The 27,413-nt window shown below is 46.2% G+C and overlaps 1 protein-coding gene across 1 annotated transcript in view; it reads right to left on the bottom strand.

The window, feature by feature from the left end:
- Nucleotides 1–5,987: 5,987 nt before the first annotated feature.
- znf219 (zinc finger protein 219) overlaps nucleotides 5,988–27,413 on the bottom strand; it is a 33,708-nt gene continuing 12,282 nt past the window's right edge. The window contains exons 2-6 of the mRNA XM_083789504.1: nucleotides 22,068–22,152; nucleotides 17,988–20,523; nucleotides 16,928–17,074; nucleotides 7,400–8,235; nucleotides 5,988–6,954 (exon numbers count right to left, since the gene is read on the bottom strand). Of these exons, the coding sequence (XP_083645630.1) occupies nucleotides 6,406–6,954; nucleotides 7,400–8,235; nucleotides 16,928–17,074; nucleotides 17,988–20,520 (4,065 nt within the window). The 5' untranslated portion in view covers nucleotides 20,521–20,523; nucleotides 22,068–22,152 and the 3' untranslated portion in view covers nucleotides 5,988–6,405. The remainder of the gene's footprint in view (nucleotides 6,955–7,399; nucleotides 8,236–16,927; nucleotides 17,075–17,987; nucleotides 20,524–22,067; nucleotides 22,153–27,413) is intronic.

Genomic DNA, 27,413 nt, shown 5'->3' with positions numbered 1-27,413 from the left:
TGTATAGTCATGTCCATTTGGCGGAAAAAAACAATATCGGACCCCAAATTAGGAGAATAATAATAAGGTGCAACTCTCCGCACAAATTTGAAACATCGAAAAGACGTGCGACTATTAAAGCCTGATTCATGCCACGTCGTATACGATGACGGGGTGTCGCACGGTGGAGATAGCCGATCTGCAAGCTCACGACGTGTCACAACGGGATGCTTTGTGAGCTTGTAGATCAGCAATGGTTAATGAGGGTAATCATCAGCTATCGGGTTCAGGTGTTCCTCTTTTTTTGGGGAAGTATAGTTTTATTCCCCTCAGTGCAAAATGTCTGAAGATTGAGTTTGAATCACTGGCTGCCTGTTTACGTACATTCAAATAATTCAGAGACTTTGAGAATTTGACAGGTGTCACTCATTTGACATCTTAAAGAGTGATTGGCAGTCCGTTTTTTTAGTCCCATCTGCCAATGGGAAAAGGAGTGGGAGGGGCCACAGCTCAGGGTTTGCGCTCTCACTTAAAAAACAAAACAACACAATGTCTCTAGTGCTATCTGTACAACATTCAACAACACATTTCTCTTGTTTTTTTTTGTTTTGTTTGTTTGTTTTTTCTTCTCCATAATGCAAAAAAAAAAAAAACGAAAAACAAACAAACAATAATCATCATTATAAGAGCATTTTCCATCTCAACGGCATCGAACGAACGTCACACAACGAACTGAAATAAAACTCTAATAAAGGCCTCAATACTAGATAGTATACACGTCACCGTTAAGTGGTGCTGGGGGACATGGGGGACATTCGAGGGATGAGAAGGGCGGCAATGAGAGATGTAAAGAGCATAGGGGGGCGAGAGAGAGGGGGGGTGGAGAGAGAGAGAAAGAGAAAGAAGAGGGAAGTGTGCATGAGAGGGAGAGAGAGAGAGGCCAATTAAGATGGAGAAAGAAATTGGAGGGGAAAGTCGAGGGGAGAACGAAGGATAGGAATAGAGAGGACAGGTGAATTAATTGTCTCGTTACGTTTTAGTGTCATCGGGGACATGTTTTGGCACCTTACAAGATTAGAAGTCTAAAAAAGTATCGTTCAGTCTTCGACCAGGGCTTTGGTTTAAACATGGGACAGGGTTAAGGCCCAGAGATATTTTCTAACCCCAAGATACATGGAATTCCGTGTGTGTCCACACAGGCCTCAAGCCTCTAGCTACAGGACTGCATGCTAGAACAGTGGTCCGGGGACCACCTGGAACCCCCTTATTATATCTTTATCTCTTGAGAATTAAACCATATGGACCCTTAGGGGTCCATTCGGTTTCATTTTATGCTCTCAACAGTTAAATTATTGATAAACATCTGCATTACCAAATTTACAAGAAGTCTACGCAGCTAGAGAAAGTAGAAGAATTGTTATTTTTGATCAATGTTTGCCTGTCGTCTCTCCTATAGTACCAACATCAATACCTGCATGGAATTGTGGACAAAATCTTATCTAACGATAAAAACAACAAGTTTTGGGTTTGAGAGGCTTAATAAATCTCATCAAATGGTGGCCTGTGTGGCTGAAATGGCGAATAATTAATGGAACCTCGGTATGAAAATGGTTGAAAACCACTGTGCTAGAATTTAAGAGAGGACTTGAGACCTTGTTAATTAAAGACCAGTGGCCTCGATAAGAGAGAGATTGGGGATGTTGTTGTGGTGTAGCTGGCTGTGAGAGGGAGGATGACTGATTTAACCTGTTGTGCCTTGATCAAGTCGATGCACAACAGGTGCGCAGCCACACCCAGCTCTGAGTCCAGTTCTAGTTTGACTCATGCCAGGTGTGACTGCTTAAATCAGTCATCCTTCCTCTCACACTGGCATAAAACTGCTCTCCTCACAATGGGACTGGGTACGGGGTTATGATGAGTAGAGGATGGTCTCGTGAACCAGACTGTTAGGCCTAGTCTCACCGTTTTCAAATGCTTTCCGTCACGCAACCTGGAAGGAACCAGTGGCGGAAAAGAAGTACTCAAATGTTTTTACTTAACCCATTTTGACCTGGGAACGATTCTACAAAATGTCTTCTAAATCCTGACAGTTTTCTGAAAAAGCTATGTTTCTATGTCAGTCGTTCTTCGATTTTTTTCAAAAATAGCTAAAGCATAACATAATGCTAACACCAAAAGGGGTTCCCGCCCCAAAATGGGTTAAGTAAAAGTATCAATGCTGCAATATATACTCTGTCACAAGTAAAAGTTTGGAATTTAAAATGTACTTGAGTAAAAACTAAAAATACAAAAGTATATAAAAAAATGACATAAAAATGTACTTATACAGAAGGTCCCGTTTCATGTTTTCAAATTTGAAAAAAGCTCACAATGCGCCGTGACGCATTGTATATAGGACTGAAGTAACTAGTAACTAAAGTTTTTAAATAATTGCGGTGGAGTGAAAGTACAATATTCACCTCTGAGATGTAGTGGAGTTCAAGTAAAATTATTGGAAATTGGAAATACTCAAGTAAAGTACAAATACCTTGTACCATGTAGTTACTTTCCACCACTGCGCAAGACGTTGGCCTCACTCACACCTTTCGAGCATACAACATTGATGCATGCTAGATGTAAGCAAGATGTAAGTGTCATGGCCGCCCCAATAATGCATTTCCAATGGAAGTCACATGGTTTGATACAACATTTTGGACTACGGCTGTTGTACGACTTTCGGCTGGGTGGGGGGAAGTCGAAACATGAGGGGGGCCCACCCCCTCATACAACACAAATGTTGTGTCAAACCATGATGTGACTCCCATTGGAAATGCATTGGGGCAAGATGTATCACACCCTTTGTATACAACAAGCATACATCAGTCTGTTGCGAAGGTGTGAGTGAGGCCTATAGGTGAAGGACAGAGGGGGAGGAGGAGGCGATGGTGAGATGGTGGAGAACAAACGGAAGGACAGAGAGAGAGAGAGAGAGAGAGATGAAGATATAGTCTAAGTGCTTTTGGTGAGTTTTACAAAATACACCAGGAAGTGCTTGAGACAGAAGGCACGGTGGTGTTACTGTCGACAGTAGTTGTTACGCAGACACCACTAACGGACTTTTCACAACAACAAAAAGAAAAAAGAAAGAAAAACAACCAAACGACCAACAAAACAACTCATAAGGTGCTCTCTAAAGGAACTGAAAACGCGTTAATGCACATTAATAAGGAAATACAAAAAAGGCAGCGGTTTTCCCCAGTCATTGGTTAACCCCGAAACATCGAGAGAATCTGTATAGGCTGAGGACATGAGTTAAAACGATCCGGTTAATGTCGGTGGTGGGAGATTTCTTTACTGATAAGTGTTTTGAAAAACCTTCACAGTGCATCGTCGTGCCGTTGTTATATTCAGTGTTTTTGTGGCAGTAGATTAGGGCGATGACGACGATGGCGGCGACATAAACGAAATGCATTGTTTGGGGATGGACTTGAGAGAGACAAACAACTTTCTTGATTAATTGCTTTTGATTGGGTCGTTGATTGGGGTCAAAAGATGGGATTGAAACCACAGCTTGACACGCAACAGGACAACAAGAACAACAGAAAAGTGACACAATCTCAATTTGAAAAAAGTTTGGTCTATCAAGTCAAAAAACAAAAAAAACAAAAAGACGACTACTTTGGGAACTCAAAACCTTTGCACAGTGCTCCGAACAGACATTCCAACTAGTCTTTAGCTCACAGACATTATTTAGAATCATTACATTATATTCATAATAACCTTTATCCGTAAACCTCTTGAAATTAAAAGTTCAACATAAAAAGGTATTTTTTATGATTTTTTCTCTTTTCTCTCTTTCTTTCTTTACAAAAGCTACACTTATTCTACTGGGATGTCTATGTGTTTGTTAGTATTTTAATGCTTACTCCTACCATTGTCCTTTTCTTTTCACAAAAAAAAAGAAAGGAAAAAAAGAGCAGAGTACGATCTACTCATCTAAAAAGATGCCATACCCCAAGAGCACAATTTCTTGTTTCTTGTATTTTTCGTATTTTTTTAGTTTTTGCTTTATTTTTTAATATTATTTTGTATTATTATAATGTTATCATTATTATTGTGGTCCCTCCAAGCAGGGGGCACTCTTTCCTGTTCCACTTTCTCCCTTGTGTCTTCTCTCTTTGCTTTTAAACGAAAATTAAGATTGATTGCGTTTCAGTCAATCAATCTCAAATTGATTGTGTTTCTTGTTTTATCTTCATTTTTTGCATCAGCCGGCGCATCCCCCGCCACCGCTGCTGTAAACACTGCATTTTCAACTACGACGTCCTTACGCCCCCCCCCCCCCCGACCCCCATCTTGCGTCATTACATTTTAACTTCTAATATTTTCTCGCTAGCTTCTCTTCAAGTTATAGAACAAAGCGGCATCGCTGCCTGCATCGAGGACTTTTACAGCCTTTTACTATTCACAACACCCTAAAACCATTCTCGACAAATATACTTATATCTTCTTCTTTTTTTTAACTGTGTTCTTAGATAAAAATGACCTAACAGAATGTCCATATGCATTACGCAAGCATACGCAAACTAGAGAGACCCCCCTTGGCAAAATACATACAGGCACTACCTGAAAACAGGGGGAGGAAAAAAAAGTGTTACAAACGTCTCTGTTACAAACTTTCTCTTATCTTCTAGTTACACATTGTTCAGACTAACAAGGCAGTGATTTACAGTATAGGGTATCATTGTCAGGAGCACGCTCACTGGAGCACGCTTATAGCCTTTATCATGCTTTCTTTAGAGAGACCAGAGGCTTAAGATCTTCAATCTTTCCTCTGGACAATAACCGTCCTCTTGAGGTCCTCATATTCATGTCCACAAAGCAACGTGTTCCAAAGCTTAGATCCATTTTCGGGGCGTCAGAACGGCGTCTTACATCCACTGTCCCCTCCCCCGGTGTGAGGAGGACGGACATCGCTTCACAGCTGGCGTTGACTAGATCCAGACATCTAAAATTATAGTAGTGTAGTATTTTTTTGTGTGTGTGTCTGCGTGATTAAATGCTTGGTGCTCGTGGAATGAAGGGATGTCTGTTCCTTATCTTTCATAGGCTCCCTCTTATCGGTTATTTACTGGCAGCGGGGGCAAAGAGATGGTCATCGTAAAAAGACCACGACGACTAGCCCTCTTGGGTTGGAGAAGGAATTGGCAAATGAAATATGGGGGGGGTTACAGAGAGAAGGCCTCAAAGATTCAGAAGAGCTGGGTTCTACGCTTACGAGGGGACATTGACACTCGAGGCAATGAAACAGAAGTTGATAGTGTTATGTGAATTACTCCTCTGTTTACGAGTATAACTTTGATCCCTTCCTATATGCCCTAAAATATGAAAATATGAACAGCCTTGGCAGATGACCACAACAAGCTCTGTGCATGAACTGTATAGTCCCTGGTTTTCCAGAAAGTGGCATGCAGTGTGCCTGCTTTCCTGTTCCCGGTTCATTCGATTGGCTCGGGCAGCAGATTTGAACCGAAAACACACGTTCAAATCTAGCTACCATGCAAGCCAATCAAGGCTAGGATATGGTCAAACTGAAACAGGAAACAGGTTACGCCACCTGCTGGAAACCACCGTAACGACACTTATGCACTGAGCGGAAGAGGATGGAGGGACTATTCTCTTAACCTTTGACCAGTCCTAACGACGTATCGCTCCTCATACACAGTAGCTTCCTCAATAGGCTCTATGCACAGTATACGCCATTTTGGAAATAACTTATCCTATTTCCGGGCTTCTTCTGACTTCCTTCCATACTGTAGGTGTTGCCGCCGATGATACTAACGAAGGCTCCGTTCCATTCTGGTCAAACAAGAGTCCGTGTTAATGATACTAACGAAGGCTCCGTTCCATTCTGGTCAAACAGAGTCCGTGTTAATGATACTAATGAAGGCTCCGTTCCATTCTGGTCAAACAGAGTCCGTGTTAATGATACTAATGAAGGCTCCGTTCCATTCTGGTCAAACAGAGTCCGTGTTAATGACACTAACGAAGGCTCCGTTCCATTCTGGTCAAACAAGAGTCCGTGTTAATGATACTAATGAAGGCTCCGTTCCATTCTGGTCAAACAGTGGAAACACTCCGCTACACCAGTGGGTCTCAAAGTGTCCTTGAGTGGGTTCCAAATGGCCCTGTATACTGTACGTGTTTGCAACTCTGAGAGTGTACATTTTAAATTAAAACGTTTGAGAACCACTGTACACTAAATGTCACAGAGCCTTCATTTGTATCATCGGTAACACCTGGTGAAGGAAGTCGGAAGAGGCCCGTAAATAAGAAGAGTTATTTCCTAGAAAATGGCTTGCTGCGCATATACCCCATCTCTCTGTCACCTCCTCCCGTCCTTGGCTCTCCTCCTCCTCCTCCTCCTCCTCCTCCTCCTCAACGGGCTCAGTCTGCCAGGAGTCTGTCGTCCTCCATCGCCACCATGTGGTCGATGGAGCTGAGGGCCGGCGGCGACAGCGAGAGAGGCATCCTCAGGCCCTCCTCCAGTCCGCCGTTCTCTCCCATCATCTCCAATTCCTCCTCCTCTTCCTCCTCCTCCTCCTCTTCGTCGTCATCGTCCTCCTCCTCTTCCTCTTCCTCTGCCTCCTCGTCCTCGTCCATCTTGGCCTCCATGAGACCGCCTCTCGCGTTCGCGGACGCGGTTCCCGAAGAAGCCACCCGGCGGACGGAGGAGGCGCGCCGGCGGTTGTTGAGGTCCCGCTGCTCTCCCACGGCGTCCTCCAGGAGGCCGTTGAGGGTCTGGCTCCGGCTGGAGGCCCACTCGGCGAGGAGGGGCACCTGGTCCTCGGACTGAGTGACGTAGCGCCACACGGCCAGGGGGTCGGGTTCGGCCACGTCGGTGCGTAGCTGGGGGGCGGCCTTCGGGGGAGCGTCGTCGTCCAGGAGAGCCACCGAGGAGCCCCTCTTACGTCGGGACTTGCTGGTGTGGTTCACCTGGAGGTGGGCACGTAACGATAAACTTACTCACGATACGATACGTATCACGATATGAGGTTCACGATACGACTTTTCACGATATTTTCAACACAATGATTTTCCAATTTTGGGGGGATTTATCTTCCCCCCAAAAGCTTTTTTCGCAATTTTTATTTAACTACATTGCAAAGATAATTGCCTTCCTTGATGTATTAATGAGCATCAATAACGACCATCACCTGGGCACAATCACAGACACATACAGCTCCCCTCTCCAGGCCTCTACTGTCTCATTTCTCTCCAAAATCATGTGAATATAATGGTATATGGTTACAGCTGACATTTCTTATCACACACTAGCCCCGCCCTAAAAAAATAAGAATTAATAAATAATAAATCGATACATATCGTCAGGATATAATATCGATATATCGCGATATACGATATATCGTTATATGCCTACCTGGAGGTGCATGGCCATCAGCTCCGACGAGGCCGTGCGGAAGGGGCAGAACAGACACTGGCTGAGGGTGACGCCCGCTACGCCGTCCCCGCTACCTCCTCCTCCTCCTCCTCCTCCCGCGACGACGTCGGCCGCGGCGCTCGCCGCTCCGTCCTCCTCCGGCCCGCCACCGCCGAGCCCCGGGGAGGGGCGGCGGGAAAGGTCCAGCGGTTCAAACCCGCCCACCGCTTGGGGGGCCGACACGGCGGAACCTTCATTGGCGCTCCCGTTCGAAGGCTGCACCACCATGCGGCTGGTCGTGAGCGGCTTGCGCCGGGACACCTTGGGGGCCTTCGTCGTGGGCGGAGGAGGAGGAGACTCCCTGATCCAGCCCCCTCCTTCCCCCACCATGCCGCCCTGGTAGAGGGCGCCCATCACGCCGGACAGATAGCGGTACTGGCTCTCCAGGTCCACGTCGCGCAGCGTGGCCAGCGCCTTGTGGTCGGGGAGGCCGCCCAGGAGCCAGGGCTGCTGGTGCTGGCCGTGCCGGGAGAGGGGAGACTCCGGCGCTGCTCCGGGGCCTCGGCTGACCACAGGGCCGTGGCTGAGCATCTGGGAGCGCCGCTGCTTGTTGGCCGGACCCCCCCCGGACGACCCCAGGCTGTTGATGGCGGACGTGAGGCTGGTGGCGGCGGAGGAGGAGGTGATGGAGGAGGAGGAGGACGAGGAGGAGGACGAGGAGGTGGCCGACAGGGCGTTGTTGCGCTGCTCCCGGTGGTGCCTCTGGAGGTGGTACTTGAGCGAGCCCGACTGCGTGCCGGCGTAGTCACAGTGGGGGCACTTGTAGGGTCTCTCGCCTGCATTGGGGGGAGGGGAGGGACAAGGACAGAGAGGAGGGGATTGACGTGGCAAATAAGGACATATCGCCGTCGTCGCGCGGAAAACTCTTATCTCCGTATTTTTTAAAGGACCACTTCACCACTTTTCAACGTAACTTCATAATATAGGTCCTCACTAATAATAAAACGGCACGATTCTTTTCTACTCAGTATGTGTCTCATAGGAGGGCTGTGGGCAGTTTAGAAACCGTCTTCCAGTGACATCATCATTAGGCCGTTTTTTTTTAAACAAGATTCTTTTACAAAAATGTTTAGATTTTTATTATCGTGAGAACGATGGCTTCCATTTTCGCATTGCAACTTTTCAGGACTAGAAAGCCTGCAGTTTTTATTAGCTTGTATTCACCATCGATGATGTCACTGGAAGACGGTTTCTGAACTGCCCACAGCCCTCCTGCCCACACACAGAAAATTGCGCCATTCTTTCATGATTATTAGTGAGGACCTAGTATATGAAGTATAGGTTGAAAAGTGGTGAAGTAGTCCTTTAACTTCTTGTGATTTTTGTTGTTGTAAACGAATGCCCTGCTTGATCATACTACACTGTCACATGAAAGCATCAAAAGTACAGATCCGCTGCACACTAGGCTGCCCTACAAGTGCCCCCCCACCGTGACTACGCTGGCACACAGTCGCCCATCTCTCCCCATTTCCTGTCACTGTACAATCAATAATAAAAAGCCAAAAAAATATCTTATTTGACGCCATGAATGTTAGAATTGGGGGGGAAAAAACGTGACCCAGGTAGGATGTGTAAATTACTCCCAGACTTCGGTGCTCTGAATTCGAATACAAGTAAATATCATTCACAGATACAGACTAGGCCCCATTCCTGACATAATCGTGGACTATTTGTTTTTTTATTTTCTTTGGAACATGGCATCTTATATTACATGATTTTTGAAAAGAATCGATGGGATTTTTTATGGGGGAACAAAATCTTCTTGACCCCAAGGGTAGTATGCATGCTCATGGCTATATACACGCACGCACGCACACATAAAACGCAGCGGCGAGAGAGAGCTGCAAAGTCATAAAGGACTTTGATTTAAATGCATAGCAAGTAGCCCCGCCAGCAAGGCTGGGCCGTATAGACTTTGGTGCATCAATATAAAAACCGTGTGTTGTTGTTCGTCTATGTATATGAGCCTCATATTATGAGGTCCATAAAGTGTCGGAAGCTTTAATTGCAAATGGTGTCATCAGTAGTGTGTTGGCAAGAAACCCGCAGTATAGCACTTCATTAGTGACACATCCCGGACAGGGACTTTTATACAGTTACTATAGGGCATTCGAACGCAGTGGGTTGGTCGCTCTGATATGGGCACTGGCGTTTGGCATTAGGCAAGGACTGACAAAATCTGATTTAACCCATTTTGACCGGAGATCAGATTTAAAAAAAAGTCTTCTACATCCTGACAGTATTCTGAAAAAGCTATGTCTCTATGTCAGTCGTTCTTCAATTTTTCAAAAATAGCAGACCTACAAGCAGACCTACAAGCTACAAGCTTGTAGATCTGCTATTTTTCAATAGCTAAAGCATAACATGATGCTAACACCAAAAGGGGTTCCTGCCCAAAATGGGTTAAAAATGTTGCCAAAATGTAAGCTGTATATTAGCATTTCTTGCCAGAGGGCTATAGCGTCTGTGTCAAGTGTGGACCCCAATCTGCATTATAATGTGACCGTGCCCATTCCCGGGTACTGACTATAGTTACTGTAGATTGAATACTGAACATTACAGTCAGTATACGTTAACTCATTTCACAAGTGTACATGTACGGTATTTCTACAATAATCAAAAATAATTTCTATACGGTTATATTATCTCACAATTGAGACAAATAGCAGCTTTTGCTAACCCTTGACACAGGATAACGGATGCGTGAATGAATGAATACAAATTTAAACAAAGTTAAATACTAAAACAACTCAGCTGATGAACCATAATACCCAGAGAGCAGTTTAAACATAAATTGTAGCACATCATCATACTTAAGGGGCCGCAGTTGCACATTTGCATAGCCAGGTGGCAGTGTTTCATCATTAATTTTGAAAAAATAAAGAAAACGATTGGTTAAGATAAAAGGGAACATCAGATTTGGAGCAACAGTCACTACTGAAAAATATATTTTTGTGCTTGTGCGTGAGGCCTACTGTAAAAGAATCCTAAAATGTAGAGATATAGAGAGAGAGATATATGTCCCAATTTGACTTGAAAGGGGGATATTGGGATAATGGTAATAATGGAACAGACGTCTCGGGGGGATACGATATTCTTATTATTCTCAAGAGAGCGGTCATATCGAGGGACTGACGTTATTTGGTGCCTTCATTTAAATTACTCAGCTCTTTTTTTTTACCCCCCTTTTTTCTCCTTTTTCTTTTTGGGAACATATTTGTGATTAATCACTTGATCGAATGTGTGAACGCAGCAGGGATTCTTTTTAAGCCATTTTGGGCGGGAATCCCTTTTGGTGTTAGCATTATGTTATGCTTTAGCTAACAAAAAATAGCAGATCTAGAAGCTCACAGCTTGTAGGTCTGCTATTTTTGAAAAGTCGTGAAAATGTGGCGCAAATCTTTGAATATATATTTCAGAGCGAAAATGTTTAACTAAAATATTGGCTTCTGGGGGGGTCCCTGGAACGACATATTTTCAGATGGGGGTCCGTGGCCCAATAGAGATAATTCTGTGGGTCCTTGACATGAAAAAGGTTGAGCACCACTGACATAGAAACATGGGTTTTTCAGAAAACTGTCAGGATGTATAGATGACATTTTTAGAATCTCACCTCAGGTCAGAATGGGTTAAAGGGGGGAAGGAAAAAAAGGTAGAGTTGGTTTTACGGAGAATAACGTGAACACTCTTGATGTGGTGGTTGAGCTTATATAGACAAGCACTTATGATGTTAACGCCGAGCCTGGATCCATGCGACGACGCCTCCTGGGCTTTGCCTCGCTGGATTGAGGATCTGCTCTACTTACTGTACGTTTCACTGTACTGTGTGCACAAAAAGAACCACCAGAGTTTAGTGGAAGGCCTGTCAAAGAAACGCACAGGGCCTATTATTCAGCGTGTTGTTGTTTTTGTCTCTATGAAAGGCACCTTTTATTATGGATAATTAGACAAAGATTCATGATGAGTCCCACTGTCAGATATCTTAGCGAAATGGATCACTCATCAATAGAGAAGCGCACGGGAGTTTGTTTCTAAATTTAAACAAAGTCCTATGGCACCTGTCGACAGAAATAGTTAGATTTCCATGAGGGGTGTCACTGTTATTTCTGCTATGGAGTAATGTTAAAAAATAAAATGCAAAAATAAAACGTTTGCTGGTTTGAATGCCTGGGTTAGCCGGGAAAAAAGTCAGCTAAGAAAGTGGTGGTAATTGTCGAGGACTGTCCCTGAGAGAGGCACCCCACAGTGAAATCCTGATGTCACTCTACCCTTGGGTCACAACAGTGCTAAACTTTTGTTTAGACGTGTGCTGAAACTGAAAGATCTGAGGTCCAGAATGTTCGTTGAGTGGATATTAAATTATATTTATTTACTGTCCAGAATCCTATACTTTGAATGCAAATAACATGAATAACAAACAGTCAAACGTGGTGAATGCAGCAGTCCCTGTCTGCACAGTCAGAAAACAGCAACACCTGCAATTCATTAGGGACAGGGTTAAATACCCTCCCTGTAACTATATGGCAACCTAGTCCTTGATTGATAAATTGGCATTGCCTTGTAGTGGCATCACATAGATGATAAGGAGGCTCAAATGGCTCTTACAAATAAAGTTCCATTTAGTTTTAGTCATATTTTTGGTCATCTATATATACTTTTGTCAAATAAGAAAATTAATATAGGCTACATATGTTTAATAAAATATATACATATATTTAGTCATCTGAAAAGTTTTAGTTGACGAAATATCATACGATTTTAGTCGACTAAAAAATACAGTTTATTTAGTCAAATTAAATGTATTTTAGCGGGCCTTGATGGCGTATAATGCCTGATTTTAACCCATTTTGGGCGTGAACCCCTTTTGGTGTTTTAAACATTATTTATGTTATAATTTAGCTATTGAAAAATAGCAGATCTACAAGCTCATAGGCGCGCTACGAGCTTGTAGGTCTGCTATTTTTGAAGAAAAAAAAATGTGAAAAAAAAATGTGGCGCAAATCTTTGAATATATATTCTTTCAAAGTGAATGTTTTTAACTAAAACTCTAAAAGGTTAGAAACCTCCGCCCGCAGGGCGGCGGCAGTATTGAGTTTACACGTTCCCTCCTCCTGCCTGCATCTGGTCTCTCTCAAGCAGAAACGATGGACCGGAAGCAGCGGGACAAAAATCTGATATCTCCATAATAATTATATTTATATTATAATAATAAGGTGTGGTCTTGTTAGTTTGTGTTTACATTAGAGTTGTAGTCCTGTTAGGTTGTGTTTACATTAGAGTTGTAGTCTTGTTAGGTTGTGTTTACATTAGAGTTGTAGTCCTGTTAGGTTGTGTTTACATTAGAGTTGTAGTTCCTGTTAGGTTGTGTTTACATTAGAGTTGTAGTCTTGTTAGGTTGTGTTTACATTAGAGTTGTAGTCCTGTTAGGTTGTGTTTACATTAGAGTTGTAGTCTTGTTAGGTTGTGTTTACATTAGAGTTGTAGTCTTGTTAGGTTGTGTTTACATTAGAGTTGTAGTCCTGTTAGGTTGTGTTTACATTAGAGTTGTAGTCCTGTTAGGTTGTGTTTACATTAGAGTTATAGTCCTGTTAGGTTGTGTTTACATTAGAGTTGTAGTCTGGTTAGGTTGTGTTTACATTAGAGTTGTAGTCCTGTTAGGTTGTGTTTACATTAGAGTTGTAGTCCTGTTAGGTTGTGTTTACATTAGAGTTGTAGTCCGGTTAGGTTGTGTTTACATTAGAGTTGTAGTCCTGTTAGGTTGTGTTTACATTAGAGTTGTAGTCCTGTTAGGTTGTGTTTACATTAGAATTGTAGTCCTGTTAGGTTGTGTTTACATTAGAATTGTAGTCCTGTTAGGTTGTGTTTACATTAGAGTTGTAGTCTTTTTAGGTTGTGTTTACATTAGAGTTGTAGTATTGTTAGGTTGTGTTTACATTAGAGTTGTAGTCCTGTTAGGTTGTGTTTACATTAGAGTTGTAGTCCTGTTAGGTTGTGTTTACATTAGAGTTGTAGTCTTGTTAGGTTGTGTTTACATTAGAGTTGTAGTCTTGTTAGGTTGTGTTTACATTAGAGTTGTAGTCTTTTTAGGTTGTGTTTACATTAGAGTTGTAGTCTTGTTAGGTTGTGTTTACATGTGCGCCGTGGCAGCGCTTCAATATGTAATCCAGTCTCGCGTTGATCCCGCCTCCAGCGGCCGCATATATCGCTCCATCAGCATTTGATCGGAAGTACATCGTCTCTGACCCGAGAGTGTCCAGATGAGAAGCAGGAGGAGGAATGCACTACTACTGCCACCATCTGGCAGAGTCAGGTTAGGACGGGTCAAGGTTTTCACCGAAATTATCGCGGTGGCGGGCGTGGCGGGTCAACCCCTCCCCAAAAAAGGAGGACAGAAAGCATTCCTTATGTCTCTCTCTCTCCCACCTCTCTCTCCTCCTGAAATTATCTAGCTTGCTCAACGTGTTATTTATTTGATCAAGTATGCACAGCTGCAGCCAATGATATCCTCATTAGTCATTATCCTTGATATCCCGACCCCGGACGCTGTACGTCAACTTTATTTGAATGTCCATTATGTGTAATGTTGTAGGACAGGACACTGACACTGTTGTGAGTCATCGTTCAATATCATGTGTTGTACACAATTATAAAAGACAAAATAATATGAATTGTCTATCCTAAAACCTGACCTGTATGTAGCCTCGGTCCCAGGCTTACTTATCTGCGAAAAGAAAAGCCTGGTCACAACCTAAGGCTGAGAAGCTATCGGCGGTTGTATCCTCCGGAATATCCGTCAGATGTATTTCCCCCGGATACGATATTTCCCAGACCAATCACAACACATTTTTCATTCGCGGAGAATGTAAAGTGATTTGTAAAGCATCAACGTCATTTCCTTCGGCGATACTTCCGCTAAAATCCCGCACTTCCGTTGATAGTCTTTTCAGTCGCGGTCTTGCCCAGGGTGACCTGTATGGGGCTAGTCTGTCGAGGCAGACTGGTGACTATAACGTCAATAATTCAAAAGAAAAGATGGCACAGTTTTTCCTTTTTTGACGATGGGTTCTCAGATTGGTATGGGGCTGAATGTGGTTTTGGTCACTCCTGTTTCATCAACTCTCTCTCTCTCTCTCTCTCTCTCTCTCTCTCTCTGTCTCTCACTCTCCCCCCCTCACCGCCCAGTATATGACATTTAGATTGCGCTGGTCTGGATCAAAAAATCACAGCGGAACGACATGCGCGGGGCGCGATCGTTGATCATTTAATTAATAAGCAGCCTATGATTTAGCGGGCTACCGTTGACTGTATAGCCTGCTACAATATAACTTGGTTAACAGATGGCATGAACTTGGATTTTAGACCTGCGATGCTTCCGTAAGGGCCCATAGCGTGAGTAGGCCTATAGAACAACAATCGGAACATAGCACAGATGCACAGATTGATTGACAAATTGATGGGAAAATGGCCCAGTCCCCCCTCCCCTCTCTCAAGCAAAGTGAATGGACTGGACTTGCTGGGTGTTGAAAAGCCTGTCGGCAGGATTCTTTTTGTTTTTTGCGGGTCGCGGGGTGGGCAGGTCGTTGTTCATTTCTTTTCATTGTTATACTGTATCGTTTGTTGTTCATTATTGTTGAGATGTTTGTTGTTCACTTGTTGTCTCTGTGTGTCGCAATATTGCAATTTGTTTTGTTGTATGTACTGTATGCTTTGGCAATGTAGAACAGTATATTATTTTTTATCATGCCACATTTGCCAATAAAGCATTTTTTGAAATTTAAATTTAAATTATATTGTTTTGCGGGGTGGGTTGGGGTGGGTTGGTGTGGGTTGGCGCCCGAGGCAGGACGGGCAGGTTATGAAAAAAAGCCGGCCCGCGCATCACTACTTGGTTGCATGCTAAACGCGTTGTGAGCTTGTAGATCTGCTATTTTCAGAGCGCAATACCCGAGTGCAAACATAAAATTATCCCTAACGTTTTGGTCTAGTTTTGATTTGTTGACAAAATTATTTAGTCATAGTTTCAGACATCATAGCTTCATTTTTATTAAGTTTTCATTTAGTTTTCGTCAGTGAAAAAAGGTAGTTAAATTCCGGGGCTATCCTATATACAGTAGTACATACTGTAAACTGTGTTTTGGTTGGAGGTAGGGATGCACCGATATGGAAATTCTTACCAATGTTTAAAATAACAATTTAGCCGATAGCCAATACCGATACCGATATAAATGTATTTAGTTTTTGGTGTCATTATAATTTATTTGATTCATTTCCCCCTTTTGTGCCAGGGAAACAAATACATCTTCATTATAATAATTAACTGTTGATAATCTACAGCTTGGTAGGCTGCAGATAACCAACACACCGACATATAGCCAGCACAAAACCGATGCTTATCAACAACAGATAAATATCGGTTACTGCTATATCGGGTTAATGTCAGCTTTACTTCCCAATATCGATATTGACCGCTAACGGGCTAATCGGCCCCAGTACCGATATGTAGGGATGGAGCTCGTTACGTTTTATTTATAACGAGCACCTTATCGATCAGGCTTATCGAGCCGGGTTCTTATCGAGCCCACTATCGAACTATTATTTTGTGGAAAGACGGGACGACAATACATTCTGAACAGAACCAGTATCTTTTACTAGGGGCCTTCAAATACAGTACTTTTCTAACAGACGGAATGCAAATTGACCTTTTTACCAATAAAATAATATTAATATTAAAGGAACTGTTAATATGTGTACCGTGACTATAAAAGCGACATTTTGTTTACCCGGACAGCGCTGGTTGGCAGGTATCAATACACTGTTAGACCGACATGTTTGTGCCAGCGTGGATGATTACATTTATTTCTTGATCGCCTCTTGTCTTGATTGTTTAACCGATTTTGGGCAGGAACCCCTTTTGGTGTTTTAACTAAGCATTATGTTATACTTTAGCTATTGAAAAATAGCAGATCTACAAGCTCATAGTGTGCCACCGAGTGGCGTGCTACGAGCTTGTAGGTCTGCTATTTTTTAAAAGTCGTGAAAATGTGCCTGAAATCTTTGAATTTGTTCTTTCAGAGTGAGTTTTTAACTCAAATCTTTGCTACTGAGAGGGTCCCTGGAACATATTTTCAGATCGGGGTCGGCGGTTAATGTCATATATATTTGGGGTTCCTTGACATGAATATGTTTGAGAACAACTGACATAGAAACAGACTTAATTTTTTTTTTCAACGTCAGGCCTAAATGGGTTAAACATGACATCATGGGCCGCTATGCTCAATTACAGGCTTGATAAGCCCAATGCTTATTGATAAGCCCAATGCCAAATACATACCGGGTATACTCAATAAGCTTGTTGTCAGATTATTTCGGGTATCGGGGTTATATTATCGAGCTCCATCCCTACCGATATTATGACGTGGCCGATATTATTGCGTCCCTAGTTGGAGGTCGTTAGCGTCAGGCTCTCACCTGTGTGAACTCTCAGGTGCACTTTGAGATGGTGTGAGGAGCGGAAGGCTTTACCGCAGTAGGGGCAGTCCTTAACCCCGGAGCCACGCACGCGCTCCCTGCCGGGAGTCGAGGGTCCCGAGGTCACCGCCGTCAAATCGTTTTCTCCTGCGGGGAGACAAAAACGAGCAGGTGGTCAACAATATGTCCAGGGGGAAACTTTGACAGAAAAAGACTCGCTCACCGTATAGAAACTAGAAGTAAAAACTCCTTAGACTGAGACTTAGAAAACATTTTTTTCCTTTATTTTATCATGCTCATAAAGTGCTCAAAGTGCAATTAAAAAGCAAACGTTTCGGTCCTAAGACCTTCGTCAGTGCTATATGATTTTCACAGACAAAGAACTTGCTCTTAAAGAGCTCAGGTGCTGAGAATGGCTAATTACTAATTGACGACATCACCAGATGGTGGGGCGTGGACATTACAGAATAGATATACAAAATCACACAGTTATATATGTCAATATGTCCATACACTGACAAAATGTGTCCGTACGCAAATTTGTGATTTTAGAGTTTTACACACCGTTATAATCCTTATTTTTTATAGTTCTTATTATAGTCCAATTACTAAATGTCAAAGTCTCCAGGTTTCCTTCGGAATAATTACGTATGAAACTGAATTAATACTAACACTATGCATGGCTAAGTCCACTAGTACTAGTCGTTCTCAAACCTTTTATTTCCAAGGACCCCCATACCTCTGAGTGTACAGAATGGAACCAAATCGGCCCACGGATACATAGCAACCATGTTAACCCATTCTGTGCGGGAACCCCTTTTGGTGTTTTAACTAAGCATTATGTTATACTTTAGCTATTGAAAAATCGTGAAAATGCGGCACAAATCTTTGAATATATATTCTTTCAGAAGACTTATTTTTTTTATTTCGACGTCAGGCCTAAATGGGTTAATAATGTGTATAACACTATCGACACTATCAAAACGACATCATATACCTCTATATTATTCCACATTAATAAACAAAATCATGAACCAAGCCATCTTATATAACTCTATACCTTGTAAAGTTGAGATGATGGAGTGAAACCGCGCCGCCGCCTGTTGCGTGGCGCCTCCGCCGAGCAGCTTGGCCTCCTGCCTCCCCTCGCATCCTCCACCTCCTCCGGACGCCCTCCCCCCTCCTCCTCCTCCTCCTCCCGCTCCGCTGCGACTGGCGCCCGCCGCGCTGCTCTCCTCCTCCTCGCCACCTCCACCTCCACCTCCTCCTCCTCCTCCTCCTCCTCCTCCTCCTCCTCCTTTGTGCCCGTGGTGCCTCTGGGTGTGCACGCGCGCGTGCACCACCACCTGCTGCAGGCTGCGGAAGAGCTTCCCGCAGTCGGGGCACTCCCACGGCCCTCCTCCTCCGGAGATGGCCTGGGCCTCCTCCCGGGGGTCCAGCGCTCCGAGGTAGGCCCTGACCTGGTCGGCCTCCCCGATCACCCCCGACGAGCCTCGCCGATGGCCGCCCTGCTGCGGATGATGATGGCCTCTGTGCTGCGCATGCTGTTGTTGCTGCTGTTGCTGCTGCTGCTGCGACCTCTGCTGCTGCTGCAACCTCTGCTGCTGCTGCTGGAGCTGGGCCTGCTGCGCGGCCACCAGGCTGCGGGCCACCAGCTGCCACATGGCCGCCTGGTCCCCGCCGTCTGCCAGGGACGACGTCACGTCTCCTCCTCCTCCTCCTCCTCCTCCTCCTCCACCACCGCCGTTTCCCATCTCCGCCACCTGGGCCACGGCCTGCAGTCTCTCCATACAGCTGGCTCCATTTCCGCCCTCGCTGGGCAGCCCCAGGTAGCTCAGTAGCGCCGCTTTGCTCGGTCCCAGCCCTCCTCTGGGGCCTCCTCCTCCAGAGTCCCTCTCTGACCTTCCTCGGCCGCCTCCTCTCCCTCCTCCTCCTCCTCCGCGCTGCGCCAGGAGGAGGCTGGAGTAGAGGGCGTTGAGGGACTGGTTGCTGACGGCGTTGCCCTTGTTGGCGTGCGGGTCGCCCCCCCCGGCCCCCGCGGCCAGGCCCCCCAGGACGCCCCCCAGGCCCCCGGCCTTCAGGCCCAGCTTGTTGAGGTGCACCTTCATGTGGTTCTTGAGGAACCACGGCTCCTTGAAGCCCCGGCCGCACACCTGACACTTGTGGTCGAGCGAGTCCTTGTGCTTGCGCATGTGGCCCTTGAGGAACCACGACTGCGTGAAGCGCTGGCCGCACGTCTCGCAGCGGAACGCCGGCAGCGTCGCCTGAGCCACGCTGCCCGCCGCGGGTGGCGGCGGCGCGGTGGCTGGCTGAGGCGTGACCGGGACGGGCGTGGGCGCCCGCGGGGTGGCGACAGGGGTGTCGGGGGCCGCGGCCACCACTGCCACCGGGCGTGGGGCGTCGGGCGAGGGGTGGCACTCCTGCAGGTGGCACGCCAGCGCCCCCTCCTGGCTGGCGGAGAAGGGGCACAGCGTGCACTTGTAGGGGTTGTGGAGGATGCGCACGTGCCGCGCCAGCTCCGAGGCGGTGCGGAACTTCCCCTTGCAGGCGTGGCAGCGAAACGCAGGCGTCGAGAGCACGGGAGCCCCCGGGGTGGGATTATAGGGAGACAACGCCAGGGACACGGGGGAGGGGTCCTCCGTCAGGGGAGGGGTCAGAGGGCTGCTCTCGTCCAGTAGGAAAGTGTGATGCTGGTCGGTGGCCTCCTCCTCCTCCTCCTCCTCTCTCAGATGCTGCTGGATGAGCGACAGCGCCAGCGGACGCTGCTGCTGCTTGGGGTTCAAGTTCAGGTCCTTGTTGCGGCCGGGCTGGGCCTTGTTGAGGTGTTGCTGCTGCAGGCCGGGCAGCGCCCCCGTCCGGTGGTACAGGGCCGAGGAGGTGCGGCGGTCCCGGTCTCCCAGGCTGTGAGCGCGCGCGTGCAGCGACAGGATGCTCTGGAAGCGGAAGCGCTTCCCGCACACGTGGCAGGGGAACCGGAGGGCGGGGGGACCCCCTCCGCCCGCCAAGGGGGTCGGGGGGGGTCCTCCTCCCGCGGCCGTCGCCCCGGCGACCCCCCCGTCTCTCTGGAACAGCTGCAGGTCCAGCTCGTCGTTACAGTTGGTTACAGGGCCCGAGGACGCGAGGGCCAGCTCCAGGGCGCCGAAGCCCAGCAGGGAGAGCGGAGGATGGGGGGGAGGAGAGCTCTCGTCGGGGCCCGGGGGGCTGCAGCCGGGCCCCGCCACCTCCGTGAGGAGGAGACCCCCTCCTCCTCCTCCCGGGAAGAGGAGTGCCACGGCGGGGGTGGGAGAGGGAGGGACCCCTCCGTCGTCCATCTCCTCCTCCTCCTCCTCGTCTTCCTCATCGTGGATGGTGGGGAAGGGCGACAGGGGGAAGTCGGGGCTGTGGGGGGACGAGGAGGAGGGGTCGGGGGTGTGCAGGAGGGCCGGAGCCACGCCCCCGGGGCCGATGGTCAGGAGGGGGGAGAGGCGGGTGAGAGGGGGGAGGGGGGAGGAGGAGGGGCCCCGGGGGCTGTGGTCCAGGGAGGGCAGGGTGGGGGTCCGCGGTGGGGAGCGCTCACACGACAGAGCCAACACACACTCCGGTGGAGAATCCATGCTCTGGTGAGAGAACGCGAGAGAGAGAGAGAGAGAGAGAGAGTGAGAGAGAGAGAGAGAGAGAGAGAGAGAGAGAGAGAGAGAGAGAGAGAAATAAGGCAGTGTTTTCCCAAACATCGTACGTTCCAAAGCGTGCTTAAATGCATGACATTCTGAGCTGTGACATGACCTTGACCATGACTGGACTTAAAAGCCGGTCATGAGCAAAGAACGTTACCTAATCTTCTCCGACTTAAAAAAAAGTCTCTCTCTCTCTGTGTGTGTGTGTGTGTGTGTGTGTGCGTGTGTGCGTGTGCGCGCAACGTGTGTGTAACACTAGACGCACAAGAAAGGGGTGTGTGATGCGATGCCATTTAAGTAATAATATCCGAGAGGGAGTGCTGTGCTGTATTGCAGTTATGGGTACAGTATATGCCAGTTCTGTGGCTGCAGGTACGAGGCCACAACGTTTTGAGTGTTTCGCGTTAAGATCACAGTTTCTCAGCGTCTGACCCGCGGGGTCTCATCGCCGGTCCAAATTGACCCACACAGGTCTGTAGAGAGAGTGTACAATTGGAACCATTTTTTTTTAAATCTTTGGGACCCCAAACTATACACTGTAATGGTGTTAATTTTACTCTGAGAGTGTGCACAATACACATGGAACCAAAATGTACACCCTGTGACGGCCCCCGGACGCAAGCGTTTTTTAGAACCAGTGATGCGGAATGCAATTGTGGGTCACGGAGTGATTATTGTATAACCCCACTTTTGGGGTTCTGCCTTCTCTGTGCTGCCTCTAACACCAATGATGTTTGCAAGCCCACACAGCTGATTACTATCCAGTGAGTGCAATCATCTAAACTCACACACCTGCCTTAACTAGGCCAAATGTCACAGTGACCTCTTCTAATCAAGGAGGCCTTTTGATATAGGGGTCCTTAAATCTTTCAAAAATAAAGCCTTTCAAACATTATAACGGCATACAATATAAATGACATTATAAAACTACACAGTTTTATTATTATTATTATCCCATTCTTGGCGGGAACCCCTTTTGGTGTTTTAACTAAGCATTATGCTATACTTTAGCTATTGGAAAAATAGCAGATCTACGAGCTTGTAGGTCAGTTATTTTTGAAAAATCTTAAAAATGCGGCACAAATCTTTGAATATATATTCTTTCAGAGCGAACGTTTTTTTATTTTGACGTCGGGCCTAAATGGGTTATTTCTTTATTTTATTTCAAAAGATTTTTCAAAAAATTCAATAAAAACTATTCGAATAAATTCCACAACTTCCTCAAATGTATCTTGGGTCCCAGCCGGAGAGAGACAGTACATTTCTCTTTTGGGTCACGGGATAAAAACGTTTATAGGAACCACTGGCGTAGATCGGCTTTATACCGCTTCACGTTATAAAAGGTCAAAGTTCACATGATGTCGTATAGGAAGCACTCACCCGAGTGTGCATATGGCTCCTTCAGAGGCGGATCTGTTTGTCTGTGATGTCATGGTGACTGAAGTATGTGATGTTGTGGTTAAGTGTGTAATGGGAGCGTGACTCACCAGCAGCGAGTGTGATGCTATGCCATTCTTCAGTACAGTGGCTGGGGAGGGACACACTTCTGTGGCTGTCTCCTCCTTTGGTCCTCTTGGGGGGGGGGGGCAAACAAACGAACGCACAGGAATCGGGGAGAAAAAAGACGATGGAGAACATTTTAGCACTTTTATAGCGTGATGCAAACACAAAGGAGTTTCCATGATTAGAGCCAGGCGGGCCATCCACATGTGAAAAGAATCACACTTGTGTGAAGTGAGGGCGTGCCCACACTGTGTGGCTATGCTGGCACACCATTGCAGATTATCTCTGCCACTGTACAGTACAGTATGTATGCATTGCGAGGCATGAATGCAGTGTGTTGTTGTGTATATAGAACGAAGCGTCTCACGTCGTCATTCAGGGCCCTAAACAAACATAAAAAGTCCATAGACGAAACGCTTTTTGTAAAAAAAAAAGTGCTCTAAATTAACATTAGGTCCATAGACTTGGCGTAATTTGAAAAGCCATGCATTGGAGGGGCTAGGCCTAGCTAGGGCCCCCTGAAAATGAAATAGAAAACAAAAACCACTACAACTAGGCCTACAAACATTTACTAACATTTACTAACTAACACTAAACATGATGTGACACCAAGCACGAATCGACAAGGACTGACTGTGGGGAACAGGACTATTACACATGGGATACAGCTGGGAAAGACTCGAAGACAACATAGAACCAAGAAAACTAGAACAGGTAAACTATACAGTATATAAATACAAGACCTCTACAACCATGCCTCTGTGGACATTTTTAAAGCACAGCTCAAGACCCACTTCTACACCCTTGCTTTTAATTGATCTTTTTTTGTTATTCACGTCCTCACTGTATTGCATTACTGCTCTTGTTTTTTAATGTTTATGCCTTGCTTTTCTTTTCTTTTTTTTCCTCCGTTGCTCTGTAAAGCACTTTGAGCTGCATTTCATGTCATGAAAGGTGCTATACAAATAAAGTTTTATTATTATTATTATTATTATTACAACGAAAGACACAAAAGTCTTGTCTGTGAGAGTGAGACACTCGGTCTCACAAAGAAATGTCTGTCCTTTATGTGCTTGTCACAGTAGCCTACTACTTGCCGGGCCAGTATTCACCTTTTTCCTATAGGCTGTGTGTGCTCCAGTTCCTGTCGATTTGATCCAATGAAATCCAACGAAACTGGTCAGATGACCAATGATATCCAATGAAATCAACAGGAACTGGAGCACATGCACACACAGCCCAGGAAAAAGGTTAATAGGTGCCCTTCCAGGGGGACGAATACTTTGGTTGACACGTATGTGGCCGGTTTAAGACTCACCCGTGGCTCCCGACATGCGTGGCTGGTTAAGACACATGCGTGGCCGGTTAAGACTCACCCGTGGCCTCCCTGTGAGGTTAGGGTTTGGGGTATAGGGTGTCGGGACTAATGCCTGTCGGACTGTTAGTACGTGGGACCAAACACATGCCCTGACACCCTGACCACCACCCTGACACAAGGGTCCGAGTTTCTCAATGGAAGAGCAGTACTACTGTACTGTAATGTATTAACATAAGTAAGTAAGTAGCCTTTCCGAGACATGAGGCCCATAGGGGCAGGAGCCTATCTCCTGTTTCTGTAGCGTGAGGCAGCTTGATGTACAAGTACACCCCCTGGACATGACGCTAGTATGTCGCAGGGACTTACCCCCAATCCAACACTTGATGCTGAGTGTCAAGCAGGGAGGCACTGGGTCCCATTTTTAGAGTCTTTGGTATGACCCGACCGGGGATCGAACCCCCGACCTCCCAGTCTCAGGGCGGACACTCTAACCACAAGGCCACTGAGCTGGTCAATGTATTAACATACTCTACTTTATTCACAGGAATGATATGCTATGCACACTGTAGTCCTTGTAGTGGTGCCGGCACACGGGAGAAAGATCTAGTCTTCTGGAGACATCAAAGTGGCAAACCTTATTATGGACGCAGAGAATTAAAAAAAACTGCGTTTCGCCAGATGCAGCCGAGGCAGCCGCGTCTGCCCGTATACGTGCGCGCGGCCACTTTATGTCTCTAGTAGACTACTTGTATTAACATACACCACATACATATACTGAAAAGAATACGTTCCAGATTGCAGCGTTAACGGGCCTTCATCAAGCATCAGGTTTTTTTTCCACCTTCCAAATGAATTCATCACGTATATTATTACATGAACGCAAATGGGGGCGATTGAATACACACATTCAGCTGTTATTCTCCTGGTTAATGTGCATGCAAATCAGTATACTGTAGTACAAATTGAAAGGTTATATGATGGTTGTTTTGCTTCTCGGCATGCATAGGTGTGAGCCCTTCGATGTATAACAGGTGCGCACCTGTTCCCGCATGTGTTTGAAAATGTGCTCCGGCATACTGCGAGTACATATGGACAATTAAATAGGAGTGCGTAAGGGCGTGTGTTTGTGTGTGTGACTGTGTGTGTGTGTGTGTGTGTGTGTGTGTGTGTGTGTGTGTGTGTGTGTGTGCGAGCGCGCGTACAGTATGTGCGGGACAGCGCGTGCACATGCTAGCTAAGGGCACCACAGGACACAGACTGTCCCAAACAGGATGGGCGCGAGATGTTTTGACTTCCCCACACACCCTTCCTGTTAACTCACACAGTAGCACAACTTTTCGCTTAAATTATGGACAACACACACACACACACACACACACACACACACACACACACACACACACACACACACACACGCATCCACTAGCACACATAGGGACAATTTGTCACCCCTTTGTGGCCTGCGTGACTTAGAGAATGTGGACGTTTACTCTGTCATTGTGTGTCAAAGCTGCACATCAGCCAAATTCCTCAACTGTAAATGTCGTGTGAACCTACACCTATATGCAATCACAACAAAAACAACCGCACGACGCACACACTCGCACATACCCTGAGAGCTACGTACTGTACATGTTTGTTTTTCCCTTTTTCGTGCGTATATACCACCACAAACGAGGACACACGGCCATATGAGTTGGACGGTATATAGGCAGGGCCCGCGGTATGTGTTTTCACCGTTTGCTCGTCGGTGTGTGTAATAGGGCCGTGGTCGGTGTTGTGTTGTTTTCCTCAGTCATTTGGTTGTGGAGTTATGAAAGCGACTCCGGTCCCTGCGACGCGACAAAAGGTCATCAATCACAGTCGACACAAACAATGGAACATCTGTGCATGCAGGTGTGTCGCCCATATTTGTGACTGTATGTCCGCGTTTATACAAACCGCATGCGTGTGTGTGCGTGTGCGTGTGCGTGTGTGTGTGTGTGTGTGTGTGTGTGTGCGTGTGTGTGTGTGTGCGCACGCCTGTGTCAGCAAGCCTGGATGACAAAGAGATTCTCATGTAGCAAGTTGACATTTTAGCTCAGCTATGACTCACAAGGATATCACACCATATCAATCACACACACACACACACACACACACACACACACACACACACGCACGCGCACACACACACACACACTGCATGCCGTCCCTGTTTAATCCACCATTATTGTTCTTTCTTCTCTCGCCTTCCTTCCAACCTCTTTTCCCTCTTTCTGTCTTTCTTTCTTTCTTTCTCTCTCTCTCTCTCTCTCTCTCTCTCTCTCTCACTGATTCGTACTCCTCCCATCCCCCCTCTCATTCTCTCGCCTATTATTCACTAATTTTCTTTCATTCTCTCTCTCTCTCTCTCTCTCTCTCTCTCCTGCAGTGTTGCCAGTTGGCAGAGGGCCAGGGAATGCTGATATCAGCTGGTATACTGGGCCCTGCCAACATGGCGAAGAGCGAAAAGAGAGAAAGGAGGCAGACAGAGAGAGAGAGATAGAGAGGGGGGGGACGGAGAGAGAGAGAGAGAGAGAGAGAGAGAGAGAGAGAGAGAGAGAGAGAGAGAGAGAGAGGGACGGAGAGAGAGAGATGAGGGTGGTTACAGACTGGGCACAAAAAAGGAAAAGTCAAAAAAGAATGTCAGAAACCCATATGAATGAAGACGCGATTTAACGCGATTGCCAACACGGATACAGAGAGAAGCACAGGCAGACAGACAGACAGACAGACAGACAGACAGACAGACAGACAGACAGACAGACAGACAGACAGACAGACAGACAGACAGACAGACAGACAGACTGAAGGAGCAGGAAGACGGGTGAGGAGAAGGAGACAGGGTATAGATGGGGTGGCAGGGTAGGGCACGGCCCACGAGGATATGAGAGAGAGAGAGAGAGAGAGAGAGAGAGAGGGAGTGAGCATCAGAATCACAAATGATTTGCAATTTTCTAATAATAAAAGCCAACACAAACACGCACGCGCACACACACACACACACACACACGTGTACAGAGAGAGAGAAAGGGGAGAGAGAGAGAGAGCATGTTGTCTGTACTACACTGTAGATATATCGGCAGTGTGTGTGTGTGAGTGAGTGAGTGTGTTAGATCTGATGGGATTATCATATGAATATCACCGTCCATATTGTTCTGCCGCGACAAGAGGCCTTCGCCAGCCTCCAGCCCCTGTCATGCCAATAAAGCTGCATGCAGAATTCGTGCAGAATTTGGAGATATATAGAGACAGGAGATGAGGTGTAACAAATGTGTGTGCGTGTGTGTGTGTGTGTGTGTGTGTGTGTGTGTGTGTGTGTGTGTGTGTGTGTGTGTGTGTGTGTGTGCGTGCGTGCGTGCGTGCGGAGGGGAGGATGAGAATAGAGGGAGGTTTGGGAACAGAAGGTTAGAGCAGGAGATATAGAATAGATAATAAAACCACCTGCAGTACAAATAGTTTTTCAGCACACGTCGCTACAGTGAGAACAGAGACGTACTGTAACCATGCCTGCTACTATACTACTACCAACTGTTACTGCAACTACTAGAAGTATGAATAATGCTTATGAATGAGGACCCTATACCCATCCCAAGTATTACATCAATGGTTGGACCACACGTTAAGGAAGTCGAGGACTTTAAATATCTGCGTTCATATATGTGGCTGACAGTCGGAAAGGAACTTTATTGCCTGGAACGCCTGCAACAAACTCCTCAGAGTCTGGCAAAGTCCGGCGTGTCAACCTCCACCAAGGTCTCTGTGTCTTCAGGGCCTGTGTTGAAAGCATCCTATTATATGGTGCTGACTGCTGAGACATGGACTATATGAAGAAGGAATTACAAGGCCGGCTTGATGGCACATACTGTAGACAAGACTCCTCATGTGTGTTAAAACCCATTTTGACCTGAGATCAGATTCTAAAAATGTCTGTTTGAAAATGACAGTTTTCTGAAAAAGCTATGTTTTCTATGTCAGTAGTTCTTCGATT

Source organism: Protomyctophum parallelum (genome assembly GCF_964188405.1).
Source record: "Protomyctophum parallelum genome assembly, chromosome: 18".
Classification (NCBI taxonomy): Eukaryota; Metazoa; Chordata; class Actinopteri; order Myctophiformes; family Myctophidae; genus Protomyctophum; species Protomyctophum parallelum.
This window is presented reverse-complemented; position numbering and strand designations above follow the sequence as displayed.